Source organism: Camelina sativa, chromosome 20 (genome assembly GCF_030686135.1).
Source record: "Camelina sativa cultivar CO46 ecotype springtype chromosome 20, ASM3068613v1".
Taxonomy (NCBI): Eukaryota; Viridiplantae; Streptophyta; class Magnoliopsida; order Brassicales; family Brassicaceae; genus Camelina; species Camelina sativa.
In genome coordinates this window covers 7,467,466-7,488,969 of record NC_141899.1, presented here as the reverse complement: position 1 = coordinate 7,488,969, position 21,504 = coordinate 7,467,466, and the positions used below count along the sequence as shown (strand labels likewise).

Genomic DNA, 21,504 nt, shown 5'->3' with positions numbered 1-21,504 from the left:
CATGAACACCTTCGTTTTGGCTCTAATTGGGTCTATCCAATCCACATGATCTGAACCGGAAGTTTACTATTCTAAAATCGAGTTGAGTTTTAATATACAGATCGGTAATAATTCTATATCAAAAAAAATCGAAATCGATCTAAACCGAACCAAAACCCATAATCAAGAATAAACCATTTTGGAATCTAAAGTCCAAAATTTGCTGGTTTATATTGTAAATTATAAAAAGAAAAGGGTTAAGTATACAATAAAATAAAAAGTTCAGGACCTTATATGCAATTTATTCAGTAGAGAAGGCAAAATAAAATAAAAACGAGCAAACTGAACTGAAGAACGAGGGAAAGGGCAAGGAACGGAAAGATACAAATTAGGGTTCCGATTAGAATCAGAGAATTATTTTTTAATCTGGTTTTGGAATTTTGATCGTAGCAGAGGCGCCTCGATCTTGGGTTCCGGTTCAAGTAAGTGAGATATTCTCTTTTTTGCAGTTTATTTATTGGGTAAATATCGAATGTTTTAGTGAACTCCCCCAGGTGAATCGAGTATTGGACCTTAGTGTTTCTCACTAGCTTACATTTGTATGATTCTGATTATGCTTTTGCTTAGCTTAATGGATTGTGTTTGTTCTGCAGATTTTGAGTTGAAAATTTAAAAAAGAAAAAGAATCTAGTAGTTAAGATGTCTGTGAGAGCTAGGAGGATTGTTTCTGGTAGGTCAGAGACTATAGCAGCAGCTAATTACGCATTTGATCCATTAGAAGATGACAAAATTATAAGAAATAGGCTTCTCACACGCACCACTACCACCAGAGGCGAACCTCCATTGAAGAAGCTTCAGAAAAAATTCACTTCTTTCGTTATCGAATTAGACAAAGAAGAAGAAGAAGATAACTACAGTGAGTGCGATAGGCTAGCGAAAGCTTTCTTACAGGAGCTTTCTGCTTTTGAGATTCCTCTTCTTAAGAGCCAAGCGGTTGTTGCTGCTAATCTTAGGGAGAAAGAGAACTTCAACGAGGTTAGAGACGAGACGAGTAGGCAGATTATGCAGGCACAAGCTGATATTGAAGTTCTTAAGAAACAGCTTGAAGAGAGTAAAATAGAGAGACAGCATAAAGAGGAGTGTGAAGCTATTAGGAAACTTATCTCTGCGCAGCCACCGAGGTCAGAGACAGAGAAGGCTATACATGAATTGAAGAAGGAGATTGCTGAACTCGAGGCTGAGAATACAGCAAGCTGGAGACTTCTTGAGCTAAGGAAGAAGCAGTTTGCATTGTTGTTGCATGTGGTATGTTAGATGTTATATGTTTCTCATTGTGTCTTATAGTTAAGATTCTTCTAAACAAAATTTTGCCTTTCTTTCTCGTTTTTTTATAGCTAAATTCTAAATCCTTTATTTTGTTTTTGGTTTTTGTGAAAATTTTGTATGTAAAAGGTGGATGAGTTGCAGGAGACAATGGAGGAAGAACAGAAGAGTATGGTGGAAGAAATGCAGAGGAACATGTCCGAGGAAACAACTGCTGGTGGCGCTGAAGCCATGTCCATCGATTAGCTCCTCCTAATCTTAGCTACTCTGTCTTCTCTTAGAATGCTAAAGTAACCTTTTCATTGCCAAGAATCGGTTTTATAAATTTCTGGTTTACCTCATTGCAATGACAATGATACACAGTCACACTTACAACCGGTTTTGACTTTTGAGTCTTCATAAACCGATGTTCATATATACATTAAACCAATTAAACCGGGTAGGATTATACCGACTAAGATTTATCTTCTCATTTTCTATTATTTTGAGTTTCTCCGTCTCTTTCCACGGCGAGCTTGAGTGTTTTCAACCTTCTTTGTCCGTCGATCCGAATATCTCAGTACCTTCCTCTTGATCTCGAGGTAACTCGAAGTTGAAAAGTCTAAAACGATTCATGTTTCTGTCTTTTGTGTTTTCTATCCTAGCTCCTCGGATTTGATTCTTAACTCTATCTTTGATTCTTTTTGGAACTTTTTTATTTTGCTGATCCCATCAGTAATATTAAGTTTGTGTTAGGGAAAAAAGAAGAAGAATTTTTGTGTGTTTAGCTCTAGTAATCTTCCTATTTAAACCTTTGTGTGTTAGAGCTGAAGTGATTTTAATCATTGATTCTGTGATACTGTGCAGGGAGGGAATGAGATCCCCTAGAACCTTGGAGGTTTGGAGGCTAGGCACTGTCAACTATTTGAAATCCCTTAAAATTCAAGATAAGTTAGTTTCCGAGAGAAAATCCCATCAAATTCCAGATACCCTCCTCTCCCTTGAGCATCCACCAACTTACACACTCGGAAAACGCAGAACCGATCACAATCTACTGATCCCTCAATCTCAACTTACAAAAATTGGAGCTGAGCTTCATTATACTCAAAGAGGAGGAGACATCACATTCCATGGCCCTCATCAAGCCATCTTATATCCCATCATTTCTTTACGCAGCATCGGTTTTGGTGCTAGAAACTATGTGGAGACATTGGAGCGGTCAATGATCGAATTTGCTTCAATGTATGGCGTGAGAGCTCGTGCAGGAAACAAATGTGAGACTGGGGTTTGGGTCGGGGATAGAAAGATTGGTGCTATTGGGGTTAGGATATCTTGTGGAATCACTTGTCATGGTTTGGCCTTTAACATTGATCCTGATTTGAACTACTTTGAACACATTGTGCCTTGTGGGATTGCTGATAAGGAAGTTACATCTTTGAGAAGAGAGACGGATGCTCTGCTTCCGAAGGAAGAAGTGATTCATAAGCAGTTGATTACTTGCTTTGCCAAAGCGTTTTCTTATGATGATGTTGTGTGGAAGGAAGATCCCTCGTTCATTTTGGACACCAAAGATGACGGATAAAAATACTGTTTGATCTCTTCTCGTCTCCCAAAAGTGAGATTTCATCCTACTCGAAGCAACCTTATAAATTATAATCTAGTCCGGTTTTGGTCTTGTTATCTATATACACAGTTTTAAACTTAGCTACTCTGTCTTCTCTTGATTGCTAAAGAAACCTTTCATTGCCAAAGATACACAAATCACACTTACAGCTGAACTTTTGAGTCGTCATAAACCGATGCGGTCACGAGAATTTTTTTTGGTAATATGTACATTAAACCGGTTCAGAATTATACCGACTAAGATTTAAACCGGAATATTACACGTATATCTTCTCTTTTTCTCATTATTTTTGCACAATCGTTCTCCTCTCGTCGCCACCAGAGAGTCTCTCCGTCTCTTTTCACGGCGAGCTTGCCGATCGTCCGCTGTAAGATTTTAACCGCCATTTCTCTGGCTTGTAGCATTATCTTCTCACTTTCTTCGCAGTTACTTGGGCTTTATTCTTCTTATTCTGCTCTATTCGTTCGGTGTACTCTCGCAATTTTTCTGTAAACCCTCGGAAATTTCTCAAGCAATTCTGAGTTTATTCAACCTTCTTTGTCCGTCGATCCGAATATATCAGTACTTTCTACTGAAGGCTTGACCCCGAGGTAACTCGAATCGGATTTTATTGTACTTTTCTTTTCGGAAGTTTTCGTTCTGTATCCGATGAAAATCATATTGCTTGACCGTGCTCCCTTTTCCGTTTATTCACCGGACTAATACTTGGTGCTATAACCGGAACCAGTATTTGATTCTACCTTTTTCCCCAATATTAATGAAATTCTTCTTAGGTTAGGGTTTTACTCGTTAATTGTGTTGTTTGGGATGTTAGGATACGTTTGTTGTACAAGTACTTACTCCGTCACATGTAGCTGGTTGTTGTATCTGCTTATCAATTTGCAAGAGTAGTAGTTTTGTTACTCATCTTCACATGTAGCTGGTTTTACTCATTCTTGTTTACCACTGTTAATTGTTGTTTATGAGTTGATCCATTTGGTGATTTGGTTTTGATTGAAGTTCTTGGTATTCATGTAGGCGTTTGAAGATGGAAGTTGAAAAGTCCAAATCGAGGCATGAAAGCAGGGAAGAGAGAGCTGACAACGAGGTTTCTCCTGTTAGAGAACACAGAGATGGAAGGAGGAAAGCAAAGGAACATAGGAGCAAGGATAAAGAAAAGGACCACCGCAGGGATAAGGAGAAAGAGAGGGACCGAAAAAGAGATAGAGAAGGAGACACTGAGAAGGAGATCTCTAGAGGTAGAGATAAAGAGAGGGAGAAAGAAAAAACCAGAGATCGGGAAAGAGATCGCGTAAAAGAAAAGGAGAAGGATAAAGAAAGAGATAAACATAAAGATAGAGAAAATGAGAGGGATACTGAGAAAGAAAAAGACAAGGATAGGTCTAGAATGAAGGAGAGATCGAGTAAGAAAGGTCATGAAGATGATGATGAGACTCAAAAAGCTGCTGAAAGACATGAACATTATGACAACAGAGGTCTAAATGAAGGTGAAGATAATGTTGATGTTACATCAAGTGGCAAAGAAGCTTCTTCGTTGGAACTTCAGAATCGCATTTTGAAGTAAGTGATTCTTGCTTTGTGTTGTTAACTATTCAATCTTTGAAATTTTATTTCAAGTATTTAAAATTTTGCCTTTCCATTATTTTTGGTAGAGTGATTTTCTGGGTATCCTCTCTTTCTTGTGCTCTTTTTGTTTGTTTGATGCTGTGCCCGTGTTTTATAATTAACTAGAACACCTAGTATAACTGGTAAGAACATCACCTTCTGATTTTGATTCTATTCCAGAAGTGCTGCTGCTTAGTTTGCTGGCTACTAATTAGTCTGGTTTACTCACTGATTATTGTTTTTGTGTATCTTATGATAATCTTTGTCTTGTTATACAGTTCTGTATCATTACTGAAAAGGTTCAAGGCTCTGCTTATTTCTCGTATGTTATATGACATCTAGATGTACAGTTAGTATAAGAATTAAAAAGTTTTTTTGTTTTCTTCCTTAGGATGAGAGAGGAAAGAAAGAAGAAAGCGGAGGATGCTTCTGATGCTCTATCATGGGTTGCAAGGAGCCGTAAGATTGAGGAAAAAAGAAATGCTGAGAAGCAAAGGGCACAACAACTCTCGAGAATATTTGAGGAGCAGGTGTTTTTTCCATTCCTTGTACATATCCTTTTATTTCTCCATAACTTCCTTAAATTTAACGTTTATTAATCTAATCCTATCTTATATTTGTTCAGGACAACCTTAATCAAGGTGGAAATGAAGATAGCGAGGATGGCGGTATGTTTTCCTTTCCACTTCTTTCACCATTAACTTTAAATCGTCAAAGGAACTAATCATGTAAACTCAAATAAGTATAATGATACATGTATTCTATCATGCCATAGGATTCCTTTTTCTTTCTTCCTTTCTAAATCAAGTTTCTTCATGTGATGTGTTCTGGTTGATAATGTTATCTTGACACATTCTCGTTAACAGGGCATCTATCAGGTGTTAGAGTTCTACATGGTTTGGAGAAAGTGGTGGAAGGTGGAGCAGTTATCTTGACACTAAAAGACCAAAGTGTCCTTGCTGATGGAGACGTTAACGATGGTTAGTATCTTTTTATGCTCTCTTTCATTTATGTTATCAGCATGGTTAATGTGAGGGTGTGTCATAAACTAGATTTGCAACTATTCTGGCAGAGATTGACATGCTAGAAAATGTGGAAATTGGAGAACAGAAGCGTCGAAATGAAGCTTATGAAGCAGCCAAGAAGAAAAAGGGAATATATGATGATAAGTAAGTTAAATATCTGTGTTTCAATAGCATTTAGATAAGCATATCTGTGTTGCTTAAGACTTAAATGCATGATATTGATTTTTAGGTTTAATGATGATCCCACGGTAGTAAAGAAGATGCTTCCGCAGTACGATGAGCCCGCTACTGATGAGGTAAGTTACTCTCTCTAGCGGATTACTCAAATACCAGAATTATAGGCACTCCATTGGAATAATCGATGTTACTGTTTTTGTCTTAGGGGATTTTATTGGATGCACAGGGTCGCTTCACCGGTGAAGCTGAGAAAAAGCTTGAGGAGGTACTATTCTTTCTAACTTTTTTGATATGAAATGGACCGTAGTAAGTATACACTAGTGGTATTAATTGTCTTTCATGTTCTACCTATCAGCTACGTAAGAGAATTCAGGGTCAGACAACAAATACTTTTGAAGACCTTAACTCGTCAGCAAAGGTCACATCAGATTACTTCTCACATGAAGAAATGCTAAAGTTCAAAAAACCCAAGAAAAAGAAACAATTGCGGAAAAAGGATAAATTGGACTTAAACTTGCTTGAAGCAGAAGCTGTTGCATCGGGATTAGGAGCTGAAGATCTTGGTTCTCGTAAAGATGGCAAAAGGCAGGCCATGAAAGAAGAGAAAGAAAGGAACGAGTATGAAAAACGGAGCAATGCCTATCAGACAGCCATTGCTAAAGCTGATGAGGCATCCAGACTACTCAGAAGGGAACAAGTTCAGCCTATTAAAAGAGATGAAGATGAGAGTATGGTGTTGGCCGATGATGCTGAAGATCTTTATAAATCCTTAGAGAAAGCTAGGAGGTTAGCTCTCATTAAGAAAGAGGAAGCTGGATCTGGTCCTCAGGCAGTTGCACATCTTGTGGCCTCCAGCACCAATCAAACAGCAGAGGACAATAGCACCACCGGGGATGAAACACAAGAAAATACAGTGGTTTTCACAGAGATGGGAGACTTTGTTTGGGGTCTCCAGCGCAATGAAGGTAAAGTATAAATCATCTTCTGACACATTTACACTGTTATTTATGTTTTGCCTCTATTATATTGATCTGCTAAAGTACTACGTTATTGAAATATTTATTTGGTGTCATACATGGACACTCTCTCTCACACACATGCATATACTAATTCAATGCATGGGGTTTTGACTTGTCTGCAAATAGTTTCTGGTTACTTTAATCAGTTCTCCAACCAGCTGATTATTTATTTTCTTTAGACAAAACTTTGCTTAGTCTTTAGAAGTGGTATGGAGTTTTTGATCTAATGGTGTGGTCTTTCAGTTGCGCGGAAGCCTGAAAGCGAAGATGTGTTTATGGAAGAAGATGTAGCACCCGTTGAAGTAAAAGAAGAGCATCCCGATGGTTGGACAGAAGTAAAAGATACTGATATGGTTGCAGCAGATGATTCATCAGATACCAAAGAGGTAACTCCTGATGAAACTATACATGAGGTTGCGGTTGGAAAAGGATTATCTGGTGCATTGAAGCTTCTTAAAGACCGAGGAACCCTAAAGGAGAAGGTTGATTGGGGTGGTAGAAATATGGACAAAAAAAAGAGCAAGCTCGTGGGTATTGTGGATGATGAAGGTACCAAAGAATCTAAAGATAGATTCAAGGACATCAGGATTGAGAGAACTGACGAGTTTGGTAGAACTGTAAGTATTCTAAAGCTTTGCTTCTCACTCTTATTAAACTCGTTCTTATGTGTATATGTAAAATAATCGATCTTCAAATCTATGTTGTTTAACAGTTAACCCCAAAAGAAGCCTTCCGATTACTCTCTCACAAATTCCACGGGAAGGGACCTGGAAAAATGAAGGAAGAGAAACGGATGAAACAGTACCAGGAAGAGCTCAAGTTAAAGCAAATGAAAAACTCAGACACACCATCGCAATCTGTTCAAAGAATGAGAGAGGCTCAAGCTCAACTGAAAACTCCTTACCTTGTCCTCAGTGGCCATGTCAGACCAGGGTATATAGATGATTCATCATTCAGTTTTAGTTTTATGCATCACTTAGAAGTGACGCTCCTTTAACTAACACTTGTTTGTTACATTTTTCAGACAAACTAGTGATCCTCAGAGCGGGTTTGCGACTGTTGAGAAGGATGTTCCAGGAAGCTTAACACCAATGCTTGGTGACAAAAAGGTTACATGATTTAAGATTTTAAAAAAATACATTCCTCTTTAACAGCTTAAGCCTTATTCAGGATTAGTATTGATCGTTTGCGATGAAACGTTTCAGGTGGAGCGTTTCTTGGGAATAAAGCGGAAATCGGAGCCTGGAAACTCGGATACACCACCAAAGAGACCAAAGCCTTGAAGGACACTTATAGATAATCTTGCTTGCGTCTTTGCTTCACATCGATTTGTCTCTGGTAAACTCATTTTCAGGATTCTGATTACGTCTCTGATCTTTTGTTACAGTCTTTAGAAGAAGACATAGCTCAATATATAGATTCATGCGGAGACTGATGATATTTTGATGGAGTTGCCAAAAACGCGAATTGGTTTGGTTTCAGTTCTTAAAATCACACTTCTGTTTCTTTTCCTTTTAAAAATTTTGTTTTTATCGCATCCCAACATATTAAAAAAAAAATAAAAAATTATCTCTTTAGTAGAAAATAACTCAAAAGTTCTCTGAATTTTGGTGTAGACAGACAAATTAAACCAGATTAAAAATTCTAACCGTTGGCTTTTTATTTTCTTGAGAGTAATCTTGTACCTTGTTAAAAAGTTCAATTAAATCGTTAAAACACGTTTCACTTTATATCTCCCTGTCACAACCCAAAAATGAAATGTGGTTTGGTTGAGTGTTTAACTTGAATTAATATTGAGAACGATACTTCCTTTGACTGAAAGTATTCAATTTTGTTAATTTAAGTAATTTACCCTTTCCATCTTAATATCAAATCACAAGTGTTCATGAGTCGGTTGACCAAAAAAAAATGTTGATGACTTTTAGTTTCGGCCGCGAGATTAAAAATAGTGCCAAGATGTTCTGTCCCACGAGACATGTAGCGTAATGTATGTAACTAAAACTTTATTCATTTAAACCCTTTTGTCTCCTACCAAAGTCAAAACGAAAACAAGGTTGTGTCACTTTCGAGAGATATTTTGTAGTTCACTTCTTCTTACCCATCGCCAACTAAATCTTTTAACTTCAATTATATTTGGTAAAACAAACAAAAGTACTACTATATATTTCTTATCCAAAAGTAATCAGATTTATTTGTTTATTCGGCTTGGGAGACTCAAGAATCTGTTTTGGTTTTACTTGGTTGACTAAAAAATACAACTAATAGAAGACATCACAAGCTTGTTTGTTTTACTTGTATTTGCGTATGCGTTTACGTGTCGATGTAGTATGTTTATTTACCTTTTAATTAAGAAATCCAAATGGATGAGAGAAAAAAAAAAAATCAACGTTTTGTATTTTTCATCAAAATATATAATTTAGAAGTATTAAAGTAATTACAAACACGAATCATTTGTATCTAATACGGTAAGGTACAGTAATTAAGTTTGTACAAGATCACGGTTTACCCACACATGGTCCTAAAAAACAGAATGTAAGGAAGATTAGTTAACAACAAATAAAATTATCAAAGTATTCTCTCTTTAATTATTTTCCAGTCTTGTCTATTCAGGAAATGGCCATGGTTCCGAACACGTCTGCCTGCAAAATGGAGAATTAAAACATTAGACTAGCCCCGAAGCGTCCATTCACTGAAAACGTTCATGTGATCACGAAACAAGATATGTATGTGGGTGAATACTGTAAGAGGACTTACTCTATAATCTCTTTCCAATAAGAATCACTTGCTCCATCATCAATAACGTCACACCATGGCTGATGATGATCTTGTGTGAACGTCGAATTTGATGATGAAGGGTTTGTAGTATGATCAGGATGATGGTACTCCGCGATGTCTTTGTTCTTGACCATCATTTGAGTTTGTTTAGATTCTTCATCAGGAGAAGCAGGAACCAACAGTGGGAGTGAATTATGATCATCTTGAAAATCCGGTTGTATGGGGCCGGAAGCTAAAGAATCCAAAGGGTTATCATGATTGTTCTCAAGAATGTGAGAGAAGGTTTGAGACTGACCAAATATATTTTGGTTCTCCAAGTAAGAAGAATGGCCAAAGAGATCGTTGTTATTGGTTTGCATGGTTGATGAAGAAAAAGAAGGATGATTGGTGTTGTTATTGGTACTAAGGACTTGAATCATGTTGTGTATCAACTGAGCTTTAGCAAGAGTTGTTGCGTCCAACTGCACATTTTGATTGAGATTCAAGAGGCTGTTCAAATTTGCGGCCGCGAGAAGCTGCGGGAGAGCAGCTAGGACATTTAGATGGTCGGTTCTTGGCCTATGGGTCACCGGATCAATCCCCATTTGAAGAAGTTTCTTTCTCAAATGTGTGTTCCAATAGTTTTTAATTTCATTGTCCGTTCTCCCAGGAAGATTACCAGCTATCGACGACCACCTTTCAGAAACACATACAAAACTTTTAAAAAAAAAATAATCAAACTGATATTATCCTAGCTAGTGGATTAGTTTAAGACTAATACCTAATATTGATTTGTTTTAGTCATAACAAGACTTAGTTTTCAAGATTGAAAAAATGGCTACAGACGTATGCACCTAGAGAAAACCAGTGTAGTAGGTATATACATATGTCAATTATACTCTTTCATCCATAAGCCATATAATACTAATATATATGTTCATTATATATTTCATATATCAGATCCTACTCTTGATTCTGGTTATAAACTTAATTAGTCCTAGGCTCCTAGCTCGTTTCACACTAACTATTTAAACCACCTGTGAGATATAATTAAAGATTTGACTAGAAGAATTAACAAATGGTTTAATTTTCAATCAAAGTAATTAAGGACTTGTAAAATAAAGTGATTCATTACTTGTTTCCAAGAAGGGAATGGAGGTTGATAATAGTTTGTTCTTCCTCTTCAGTGAAATTTCCTCTCTTAATGTCAGGTCTCAAGTAGTTAGTCCATCTCAATCTACAACTCTTCCCGCATCGGTTTAAACCAGCTTGCTTCGGAAGAGCTCTCCAGCTTCCATGGCCATGTTTTTGAATGTGAACTATCAGTTTCTCATCCTCCTCTTGTGTCCATGGCCCTTTCTTTAACCCATTCTCATCGCAACATGGTGATCGCCCCATTATAATTACTATAACACAAAATATATATGTTATTTAATTTCCTGAGAATTAATCTTGAATAAATAATTAAGCATAAGTATAGAATTACATCAATCTAGCTAAGAGATAACAGTATATAAATTAAGCAAACACCGTAACTGAATTCATATGAACTTGTACTTGTTAAACGTGTATGAGCAGAAAGATACGTATATGTTTGCATGCATGTATGTATGTATATCAGTATATGTATCGTCGAACCTGTTGAAGAGCAATTAGAAGGGAGAGAAATTTTGATGAAGCAAGGCGATGATCAAAATAATAAGGATCTTAGTGAATGAGGCTAAGTGTGTATGTGTGATCTTTGCATTAAATAGGGCTTTCGTGTCTTGTATCTTGTCGGAGGGAGAAGATCTTAGTTTAGCTTTTGACTTTGATGACCTGATAAATAACGAAAATGCCCTTGTGGAAAGTGTTATCAAAAACATTTTTGTAAGAAGAAGAAAAAGAAAGGAAGAGAAGAAGATGATCAAGTTTGTGAAGCAATGTAGGTACACAAAAGTTGCTGCAACTAATCCATATGTTGACAAAAGGAAGTTTGTAGATACAGCCTTTAAAAAATTTTAATGTACAAAAGAAAATTAAGTATTATGGATATGTATATCAAAGCTTTTTATAAGTGTACATAATAATCCATATCAAATTAAAGCCTTTAAAAATTAAATACTGTAGGTCTAGAAAACTATGCATGCATGTTTTTGTGAAAGATAATTTATGAAATTTCAATATTTTACCATTGTCTTGATCAATTTATATGCATATCTTTTTCCCACGTGAATTAGCCATTTGGATTTACGCCAAATATCAAATTTCACCAAAGACTGTCATTGCATACTTAATGGCCAAAATATATATATTCTACAAACTGCGAAATTAGTGTTTTGGTCTAGGAATTTTTTTCTAGCCACACTGAAGAAACACATTTTTGTTTTTTTTTTCTATCCTAGATATATGTAGATGCAAAAACTTTATGATTTGATATTTAACTAGTTTAAAAAAATGAAGCAATTTTTTTTTTTGTAAATGTTTACATGGTAAACAATGGAGGGTGGTATCAAGGTTTTTTTCCCAAGTATAAAGTTTTATATAGGATCATGACAACATGTTGCATTATCAATGATTCTCCCGTTTAATTATTTATTTCAATTATATATCTAAGTTTGTCATCTTCTTTCCAAAATATTAATATCAGTGTTCAAGAAAGCGGTCTAGGCGGCCGCCTAGGCGCCGTCTAAGCGCTAGGCGCTCAGCAGACGCCTAGATGACCGCCTAAACCGCTTAAAATTACATAAATTATATTTTAATATTTATTTTTGATTTTTAAATTACATATATTTAAATTATTATGTTTTATATCTATATACGTAATTATAAACATTTATATGTTGTTAATATAACTTAAGTAAATGTATTTTTTTTACTTTTGTTTATAATTTATATATATTTTTTTTTATAACATGTATTTTTGTATAATTTTATATATTTAATGTTTTATGTTGTAAACGCCTAAACCGCCTAAAACCGTCTAGACTCCGACTAAGCGTTTTAGGCGCTAGGCACTGGATCACCGCCCAGATACCGCCTAACGCTTTCTTGAACACTGCAAAATATACGTACATGGATCCAACATATAAAAATTAAATTAGGTTTTCCGCTTCGTCGACAAAAGAAAAATATATTCTGATTTTCCACGTGGATACGTTAAACTTGTTTTGTCAGACGTTAAATTATTGTATTGTGTATATACGTACATATAGTATCTGATAAATAAACTATAGATTATACGTAACAAGATTTTGGAAGAAAGTGTCCACAACAGTATGCATTACTGGTCATTGGTCAACAATAAACGATCCACACCATGCCACGTATCCACAACTTAACGTATATATAAACAAAAAAAAAAAGCTATTATTGTTGAAGTCAAATTTTTAATCATTGAATATATCGTGTTCTGATCAATAAAACAGTTGGCAAAGATGAACATATCAATAACACATCTCACCTTCGATCTTCTTTCTTTTCTTAGCCATGTTTCTTATTCTACACGAGCCATGCAGAGAGCTAGCTAGTGTTTCCATGAGAAGTTGAGAACAACGCTTTATATAAAACTTCAATGTAATTTACACTTTTACATTCCATCGAATGGAAGCTTAATACTTAAACTAACCAAAATTAAATTTCTTAGTTTATGTTTTTCCTCATGTGGCACATGCGTTAATAATATTATAAGTTATTGACGATATTCCGAGGATCTCTATAAATTTTAAACACGAATTTAGTTAGACAAAAAAGGACAATGCAAACAAATTGAAATTAGAGGTTTAGCTAGTAAATATTGACGAAGAAAATAGATATAAATGTACGTATACTGCAAATTAAATAGTATAAATACAGATATATGAACATTGCTATATCAAGTATAAAATTATGAAAAGAAAAATAAAGAAAAAACGTCTCGATATTGGTGGTTGATTATTGGTGTAAATTTAGTTTTAAGCACATCAAGTCACGCAAACATAAACCCCATGGGACCCGCGAAAACCCTAACTCTTCTAACGACTAAACTAATTCTTATTTAACACTTAATTTTTAATCGCCTTTTTTAGATGCTTCTACGTTGACGTTTAATTCGTCCATATATATTGTCATTCTCATTTGCTTCGACGTTGACGTTAATTGATCCATAAAACACCATCCACATAAAATTATCAGATCATCGGATTTTAATTTTATCGATACAACGAGACAATCGATTGATCACTAGCTAGTACAAATCTTTAGATTATAAAGTTTTCTAATAATACGTACTAATTTATCATAACGCGCTAGTTTATATATGTTTTGAGTTGGATAGTTTATCAAATTTAAACATTTCTTAAGAAAATAATTGTAATCTATCAAAAGTTTCTTATAATTAACAATATTTTATAGAAAACAGATGAAAGATTCGTACGGAAGAAGTTTCCAACTAATCCGAAGGAGACAACAATGCTACAGTTGATCTTCCGCTAACCAAACACTTATATCATCTTAATCTTAAGGCTTTTAGTTTTTAGGACATGATCTTTGTTTCAATACTGCATTTATTCTTATTTTACTCACAAAAATTATCTCTAATAACTCATATTTTCGATTGCATAACTTATTCGAGTCAAATACCACAACAAATACTAATACTTTTACGGATCTCTCGATCTCAACAGAAGCTTTGGAAACTATTTTTTTAGAAATCTGCTGCCTAGTACAATAATAATAAAATCACTGACATTTTAATTCTGACTGTTTGTTTGTTTTTAACGTTTGTGTTTGCGTTTAAATATATGATATGATTATTTTTACTTTTACGCAAACCCAAACCTAACAGCAAACAAAAAAATCAAAGACTTATTTTCTTTATAATGCTCAAATTGACATTCACTAAAAATTATTAAAGGACAAAATTTGCATAAGTACTTGAGTTTCTCCAAAATTTCAGAAACCAACACCACAAAATGCATTTATACACGTCACATACAGAAGAACCAAGTTAAACTTTGTATCTATACATCTATAATAACTCCTATATGCATCAGTGTGACCTGTTTCTGATGATAATTACCGGACAGTATATATTATCTTCTTGTGTATGAGTCAAACCTAACATCTTGAAAAAAGACCAACCTACAAAACGATTTGCACGTTACATTGCTATATGCATATACGCAAAATAATATTTAGAAACCTAAAGCTTAGTAATTCGATTAGTTAGTAGGATGGTGCGTCAACGTTGTAGAACATTATATTCATAAACATATAAAGAAAAAGTTAAACTCAGCGATTACATGGAAAAAAAAACTTTTACTTTTACTTTTACTTGAGAAAAGTTACGTATATAAACAATGAATTATGCAGTGTTTTGGATAAAACGTAAGCAAGCAGTCGTAATAATATCCATTTGTTTCACCTTACGCATGTACTTTTAGGTTAAGAATGAAACTAAAAATGAAAAGAGTTGGTTAAAACGAAGACTTCCATGTCAGATAAAACGTAGCTAAGTCTTCGATTTACCTTCTCTAAGTCGACTACGGTACAGGTCAAATATTATGAGAATGACTGTGTAGACCTTTTTGAGAAAGTAGTATTTAAAAATTAGAAAGTGAAAAAAAAGCTTACATTAAGCTACCTTGAGGCGTGAGGGATTAGAAGTGATCGATGCAGTCAAATAAAGCTCATATTCCTCTCTATCAATTTGATGGATTCGATATATATAGCAGAAAGCCAAAAGCTCATCGGCTTTTCGAAAGGTATATATCTCAAATTTTATTTCGTAATTTATACACAATTTCAAAAACATAATTAATATTGATACTATATTACGAGTATAACATACATATATAAACATCCGTTTATTATTATTTTTTTTAAAACAGAAAGTACAGATTACTAATTCATATATATTTGATCTAACTAGGGATGTGTTATTAAAAGAGGTTGTAATTGTGTAAGGCTGGATGGATCATGGATATATATAGTCCAAGCTCGAGATAATAAAAGTGCTTATTGTCACGTAATTGTTGTTGAATGGTTACAAAAACAACCCTCATATTTCTTGGATTGAGACCATGAAAACAACCCACACTAACTTATAAAACAAACAAACATACAAATAAATGTCAAAAGCCCAATTAATACCTATAGAATAGCGAAAACGCGATTATTATTGATCGTGAAACCGTAGTAGGAACATAGGAACCACACACGCAATCATGCGTCTCTTTCATGTATTTTCTATCTCACGCTCTCTCAACTTGAGAAACTAAGTCGAAACAATCCAATCACTCACTAGCTGATTTCACCAATAAAGAAACAAATAAAATAACACTTATCCCTCTCTCTCTGTTATCTATATAATCATCACCTTTACTTTATTCGAAAAAATGGAGATTAAGTAAGAATCTCAAATTTGTCCAGAATCAACTTATCAGCTTCAACCAAGTTGCTAGAGCACAATTGCCAACCCCAATTTAGAATCACACATGTGTAGGAATATGCATATGATGCACACATCAAATCAGAAGAGTATAAGATTCTGGAGAAGCTAAAGCACTGGTTTCATTCAACCTTTGGATTATTAAAATCAACCATTGAAACTAGGGACCTATATTCTCAGGACATCCACTAAAATAAGAAACACAAAAGATGTGACAGATGTTTCTAGATTCATTTTATCTTATGTAAGCCATCTAAACATCTTATGAGAATCTTCAAATCCAGAAATGAACATACGACAAGTTTGCTTTATCAGGGGGCAAAAAAACCATTCCATGAGATTCATGCTGAAGTTTAGACAATCACATACCTTTACTAAAGATGATCGATCACAAACAATGAACATATATCTGACATGAGTTATGCATCAAGAATGTTGGATATGGCCTTTGCCCCAAACATTCTAGGAGGCCCAAACAGAATATTCTTAAGAATTTTAAGGCATGAAGTCGTGGATCTGGTCCATCTGGCCGCAGGGGCAAAATCGTCATTTTACAAGGAAACAGAAGAAGCCCTAGGTCAGTGACCCACTATATAAACCAGATGTCATTGTCAGAGCTGGGGATCCACTTTTTGGGCAATTAGAGAGAAAATAGCTATTATTTTCGTATTAACTGCGCTTAGCTCTTTAATTGTCATTTTCTATAAACTCTTCTTGAATTCTACGTTAAATAAAATGACCAGATCGGATTTATTCCCACTAAGATCCGTATTATTAATATTGTCGATTTCATACATCAACAATTTGGCGCCCACCGTGGGGCTGAACGGAATATTTTCTTTGATGAATAGAATTTGAAGACAAAGGCGTTTTCGGAAAACCAAGAAGCATGTCTCACACCGATCTCTCCAGCGATGAAGGCATCGACATCTCCAACGGTCTACCATGGCTCGCGTCACGTTTCCTAGGCCAACGATATGGGAGCGCACACGTGCTACGACAAACCAACCCCAATGCGTCAACATGACCGAAGCAGCTGCGGTCGAGAACGTAACACTCACTGACCGCGCAGCCGTAGGCGCTACGCGTGTCGCTTAAACCAATGGCGTAGCCGTAGCCGCTATGTCCCCTGTTCGTATAACCACTGGCGTCAATCCAACCGACCGCGAAGCCGTAGGCGCTACGCGCGTCGCTTAGACAAATGGCGTAGCCAATGGCGTTATCCCTCCTGATCGTGTAGTTGCTGGCGACACTCCGAACAACCGCGAAGCTATGGACACTACGCGCGATACTCAACCCCGTCAAGCATCCGAACGTGTGACCATCGATCAAGCCACGATCTTGATCTCATCAGCCCTCAAACACGACAAGTATCAAATGCAACACCTGACAGCATCTCGCGAACTCTCAAGCAGGTCACCTCACAGCTCGCTAACTTCTCGATCTTGCCGCCAATCGGCCTGTCCGCGAATGACGCAAGTCACACCATCTCGCCAATGATCCCATACAGAGAAGAGTTCAGCTCGCCAATGATCCCATACGGAGAAGTGTTGAGCTCGCCAATGATTCCATACGGAGAAGTGTTGAGCTCGCCAATGATTCCATATGGAAAAGTGTTGAGCTCGTCAAGGATTCCATGCGGAGAAGTGTTGAGCTCGCCAATGATTCCATACGGAGAAGTGTTGAGCTCGCCAATGATTCCATACGGAGAAGTGTTGAGCTCGCCAATGATTCCATACGGAGAAGTGTTGAGCTCGCCAATGATTACATACGCAGAAGTGTTGAGCTCGCCAATGATTCCATACGGAGAAGTGCTAAGCTCGCCAATGATTCCATACGGAGAAGTGTTGAGCTCGCCAATGATTCGATACAGAGAAGTGTTGAGCTCCCCAATGATTCCATAAGGAGAAGTGTTGAGCTCGCCAATGATTCCATATGCAGAAGTGTTGAGCTCGCCAATAATATCATATGGAGAAATATTGAGCTCGCCAATGATTCCATACGGAGAAGTGTTGAGCTCGCCAATGATTCCATACGCAAAAGTGTTGAGCTCGCCAAGGTCTCGTATGCATAAGTATTGAGCGCGCTAACGCGACACGGCCTTGCAATCTCGCAACAACAAACGCAGCAAATCCGTATACAAGATTCAAGCTCGCCACTCTGTAGTTCGGCAACCCTCGAGCTTGACGCTTTCGAATCCGCAACACGGAGCTCGTCGATCATGAACCGGCAATATCGATCTCGCTAGGCCTGAGCTCGCCGGTTTCAAACTCGCAACATCAATCTCGCTAAGCCTTGGGCTTGCAAACACACCAATTTCTGAAGCACGACCTCGATCTTGCCAAGTCAGGCACGCCATAGTCTCGTACGCGAACCCCTGATCTCGCCATAAGTCTCGTACGCAATGTCTTGATCTCGCCACATAAATCATTGTCCGCTACGGCACCAACATAACCACCTCGCCACCTTCGACAAGACCTCGAGAAACACACATTCGAGCTCGTCAATTCAAGCTTACCATCTCGACCCTGCTACGACGTTGAACACACCAACGCACGACGTCAGCAGCATCGTTTTGCCACTTCACCACTGAAAATCTCGATCTCTCCAAGCCTCGACCTCGGCCAAGGAACCTAGACGCTAAACTTACGAGACGCGATCAATAAGCTCGACGCACGAGCACATCGAGCACGCCTCCCAACCCGGATCGGCAAGCCATCTCGTGTATGCGCCGAACTCACAACCACTTGCTCTCCGCCTTGTTCCAATTTATGCGCGTTGCCTTGCCAAATCTCGACTCTGCCACCATGCCAAGCGTCCGCGAGATCTCTACGAGTCGCATACCTCAGGGACGACCACGCACCACATAGTAATAGGGCTCACGCTCCCATTCCACTCCAAATCCACCTCGCCAACGAGAGTCTCAAGCTCGCCGTACTTCAGATACGAACCACTCCAACACATTAACTCCGTACGATTCACTAGATAGCATCACGCCACCTGCGCGATACGAACTTCCCGCCTGCGCGAAACGAGCTCACCACCCAAGCGAGATGAGCACACCATTTCCGCAAAGTCGAGCATGCCACGGCAAATTCTCAAGCAACCCGTCTCCTCCCTAGCAAGCGCGCCTCCATCCATCCGACATCGTACGTGCACTCACCAGACAGCACCGACGGAAAACCACTGCACATTCATGAACACACATCAAGGAGCAATACTTGCCATATTTGAGGCAACGAGAACCTCTCAACAAAAAAAAAAAAAAAAAAACATGCTCGACAATATCGAGCTCTAAGTACTCACGGGATAAGCCGGATGCAAAAGCCGCACCCAATGAGTTTTCGGGCAATACTGCCTTGCTAACGATTAGCTTGCACATCGTCGCCCTGGCCAGGTGAAATAATCCACAAACTTTACTTTTGTAAAGATTAAAAGCCGAGTCCATACTCGCAAGCGCTCCGCATGGGTGCAGTGGTGAAATAATCCACGTTCTTACTTCGGTAAGGACTTATAAGCTGAGCCCAGACTCGCAAAAGCTAGCAGGGAGCGGAGTGAATAAGCTGAAGACCCCGACTCGCATACTCTCGCAACTCTTGCAGCACCTACAGGGTAAGCCGGTCACGACTGAACGCACCTAACTAGTACGACAAGTCCGTCTTGTCTACTCTCAGCGTTACAAGGAATAACATATCCAAGATAAGCCAGGAGACGTCCTGCACCGCAAAATATGCCCAGCAACGACAAAAAAAAAATTCAAAGCAACTTCATCATAATGAAGAAAAAAAAAAATCGGCAATAATAGATATTTGCACAAGAAAAAGTACGAATGACCAAGTTCATAAAGGAACCATGTTCGCAATTAAAAAAAAGAGGAAAGCAATACGAAGACACATAACTCTTGAGCAGTCTTGTCGGCACCTCCAGTAGCAAACTCCGGGAAGGGCTCGAGATCATCTTCACACCATGGCTTCGTGTCTAGGCACAACTACGGAGATCATCTTCACGACTTGACTTCACTTCTATGCGCAATCACAAATGGACTTCCACGACTAGTGCTAACCTCCAGGCTCTTACACGCCACCGTGTCGAACGTGCCTCTACGATCTCCTCGCCACGACTAGCGCGCCCCCGTGATTTGGACAGACCACGTCTTAACATCAATGCGCACACGCATCGTCACTCCAAGACATGCGCGCCTCTCAGACCATAGCCCTAAGGCCAGCACGCCATCAAGTGATTCGACGCGCCAATACGTACGAAGCCACTCCACACCTCGTATCAAGCAGTTGTGTGCCTCGTATGAAGCAGTTGTGCGCCTCGTATCAAGCAGTTGTGCGCCTCTTATCAAGTCGCTCCACGCCTCGTATCAAGTTACTTCACGCCCTGTATCAAGTCGCTTCCCGCTTCGTATCAAGTTTGACGCCTCGTATCAAGTCGCTCCATGCTTCGTATCAAGCCGCTCTACGCTAATACTCGTTACAAGCTCAACAAACCCAAGGATCCGTTGAGAACAGACAAACGATACAAGGCACCAAGACCAGCACGCCTTTGGACTCTACGCGCCACCTCTCCATCGCGCCAAAGCCTTCAATGTTTCACAAGTCTCCAAATCAACAAGCCATCGCGCAATGACCATCATCACGACGAGACCTCCGAACCTTCAACCATCTTCACATGCGACCATGGAGCCACGGGATCCGATCGACGAACACCGCTATGTATAGAACCCTCTCCTGTTTAAAATCGACCACATCTAAGAAAATGTTCGCAACGCACTATTCATCCCGGAATTTTCCAGAAGGCCTTCAAGCTCTTAAAATCTTCTGTTCATTTTGCAAGACGGACCTAGAGACGCAAAAATTGGACCCGACGAGCTCAAGCAAGCCATCGCTCATCGGACTAGGGGGGGATCATTGTTGGATATGGTCTTCGCCCCAAACATTCTAAGAGGCCCAAATAGAATATTCTTAAGAATTTTAGGGTCTAAAGTCATGGATCTGGCCCATCTGACCGCAGGAGCAAAATCGTCATTTTATAAAGAGACAGAACAAGCCCTAGGTTAATGACCCACTATATAAACGAGATGTCATTGTCAGAGCTGGAAATCCACTTTTTGGACAATTAAAAAGAGAAGAGCTATTATTTTCATATTAATTGCATTTAGCTCTTTAATTGTCTTTTTTTGTAAACTCTTCTTGAAATCTACGTTAAATAAAAGGACCAGAATATTGTCGATTTCATACATCAACAAAGAAGGCAGAAACAAGAAGCATAGGACGCATATACAGAAGGCAGAAACAAGAAGCATAGGACGCATATACAGGTACAAAGAGTTTCGCTAAGTATATCTTTGCAAACAATCTCCATGTCTCTTTGTTCATATGGAAGACCGATACAAAGAGCTTAGCATCGGTTTCGTAAAACAATTTAGAACATAGAGAATGGATAAGCATTTTCGAGGGAAGGTTACCAATCAACTTACACCTCAAAAATGGCGAAAACATACAAGGTCCTTGACAGACTTGAGGAGAATAAGTGCCACTAAAGCTTGAAAGAGAAGTCACAAGCTACACTACTAGTATTACCAATAGGTAAGAACAGAGCAAA

At 38.0% G+C, this 21,504-nt stretch overlaps 3 protein-coding genes and 1 pseudogene across 6 annotated transcripts; 3 read left to right on the top strand and 1 right to left on the bottom strand.

Annotated features, from left to right (window-relative positions):
• Positions 1-298: 298 nt before the first annotated feature.
• LOC104769967 (THO complex subunit 7A-like) lies at positions 299-3,032 on the top strand. 2 transcript variants are annotated; one of them, XM_010494303.3, is made up of 4 exons: positions 299-461; positions 633-1,284; positions 1,432-1,883; positions 2,149-3,032. In XM_010494303.3, exons 2-3 carry the CDS (start codon positions 679-681, stop codon positions 1,546-1,548), a joined length of 723 nt encoding a protein of 240 aa, XP_010492605.1. In that variant the 5' UTR covers positions 299-461; positions 633-678; the 3' UTR covers positions 1,549-1,883; positions 2,149-3,032. The 2 variants fall into 2 exon arrangements, with proteins under 2 accessions (XP_010492605.1, XP_087362074.1); XM_087505948.1 differs by having other exon boundaries at positions 334-465.
• Positions 2,156-3,032, top strand: LOC104769968 (octanoyltransferase LIP2, mitochondrial pseudogene; annotated as a pseudogene). The gene has a single exon (XR_015593539.1). The product of XR_015593539.1 is annotated as an octanoyltransferase LIP2, mitochondrial pseudogene (transcript).
• LOC104769966 (SART-1 family protein DOT2) lies at positions 3,004-8,252 on the top strand. Of its 2 annotated transcripts, none has more exons than XM_087505942.1 (13): positions 3,004-3,495; positions 3,923-4,465; positions 4,902-5,040; positions 5,136-5,178; positions 5,377-5,490; positions 5,583-5,679; positions 5,765-5,831; positions 5,918-5,977; positions 6,068-6,677; positions 6,975-7,348; positions 7,444-7,664; positions 7,756-7,840; positions 7,937-8,252. In XM_087505942.1, exons 2-13 carry the CDS (start codon positions 3,933-3,935, stop codon positions 8,012-8,014), a joined length of 2,421 nt encoding a protein of 806 aa, XP_087362068.1. In that variant the 5' UTR covers positions 3,004-3,495; positions 3,923-3,932; the 3' UTR covers positions 8,015-8,252. The 2 variants fall into 2 exon arrangements, with proteins under 2 accessions (XP_087362068.1, XP_087362069.1); XM_087505943.1 differs by having other exon boundaries at positions 3,180-3,495; positions 3,905-4,465.
• An 853-nt stretch (positions 8,253-9,105) lies between these two features.
• On the bottom strand, positions 9,106-11,246 carry LOC104769965 (transcription factor MYB93-like). The gene is made up of 4 exons (XM_010494301.2): positions 11,124-11,246; positions 10,621-10,891; positions 9,486-10,181; positions 9,106-9,370 (listed from the first exon to the last, which is right to left on the bottom strand). Exons 2-4 carry the CDS (start codon positions 10,881-10,883, stop codon positions 9,334-9,336), a joined length of 996 nt encoding a protein of 331 aa, XP_010492603.1. The 5' UTR covers positions 10,884-10,891; positions 11,124-11,246; the 3' UTR covers positions 9,106-9,333.
• Between the last annotated feature and the right edge of the window lie 10,258 nt (positions 11,247-21,504).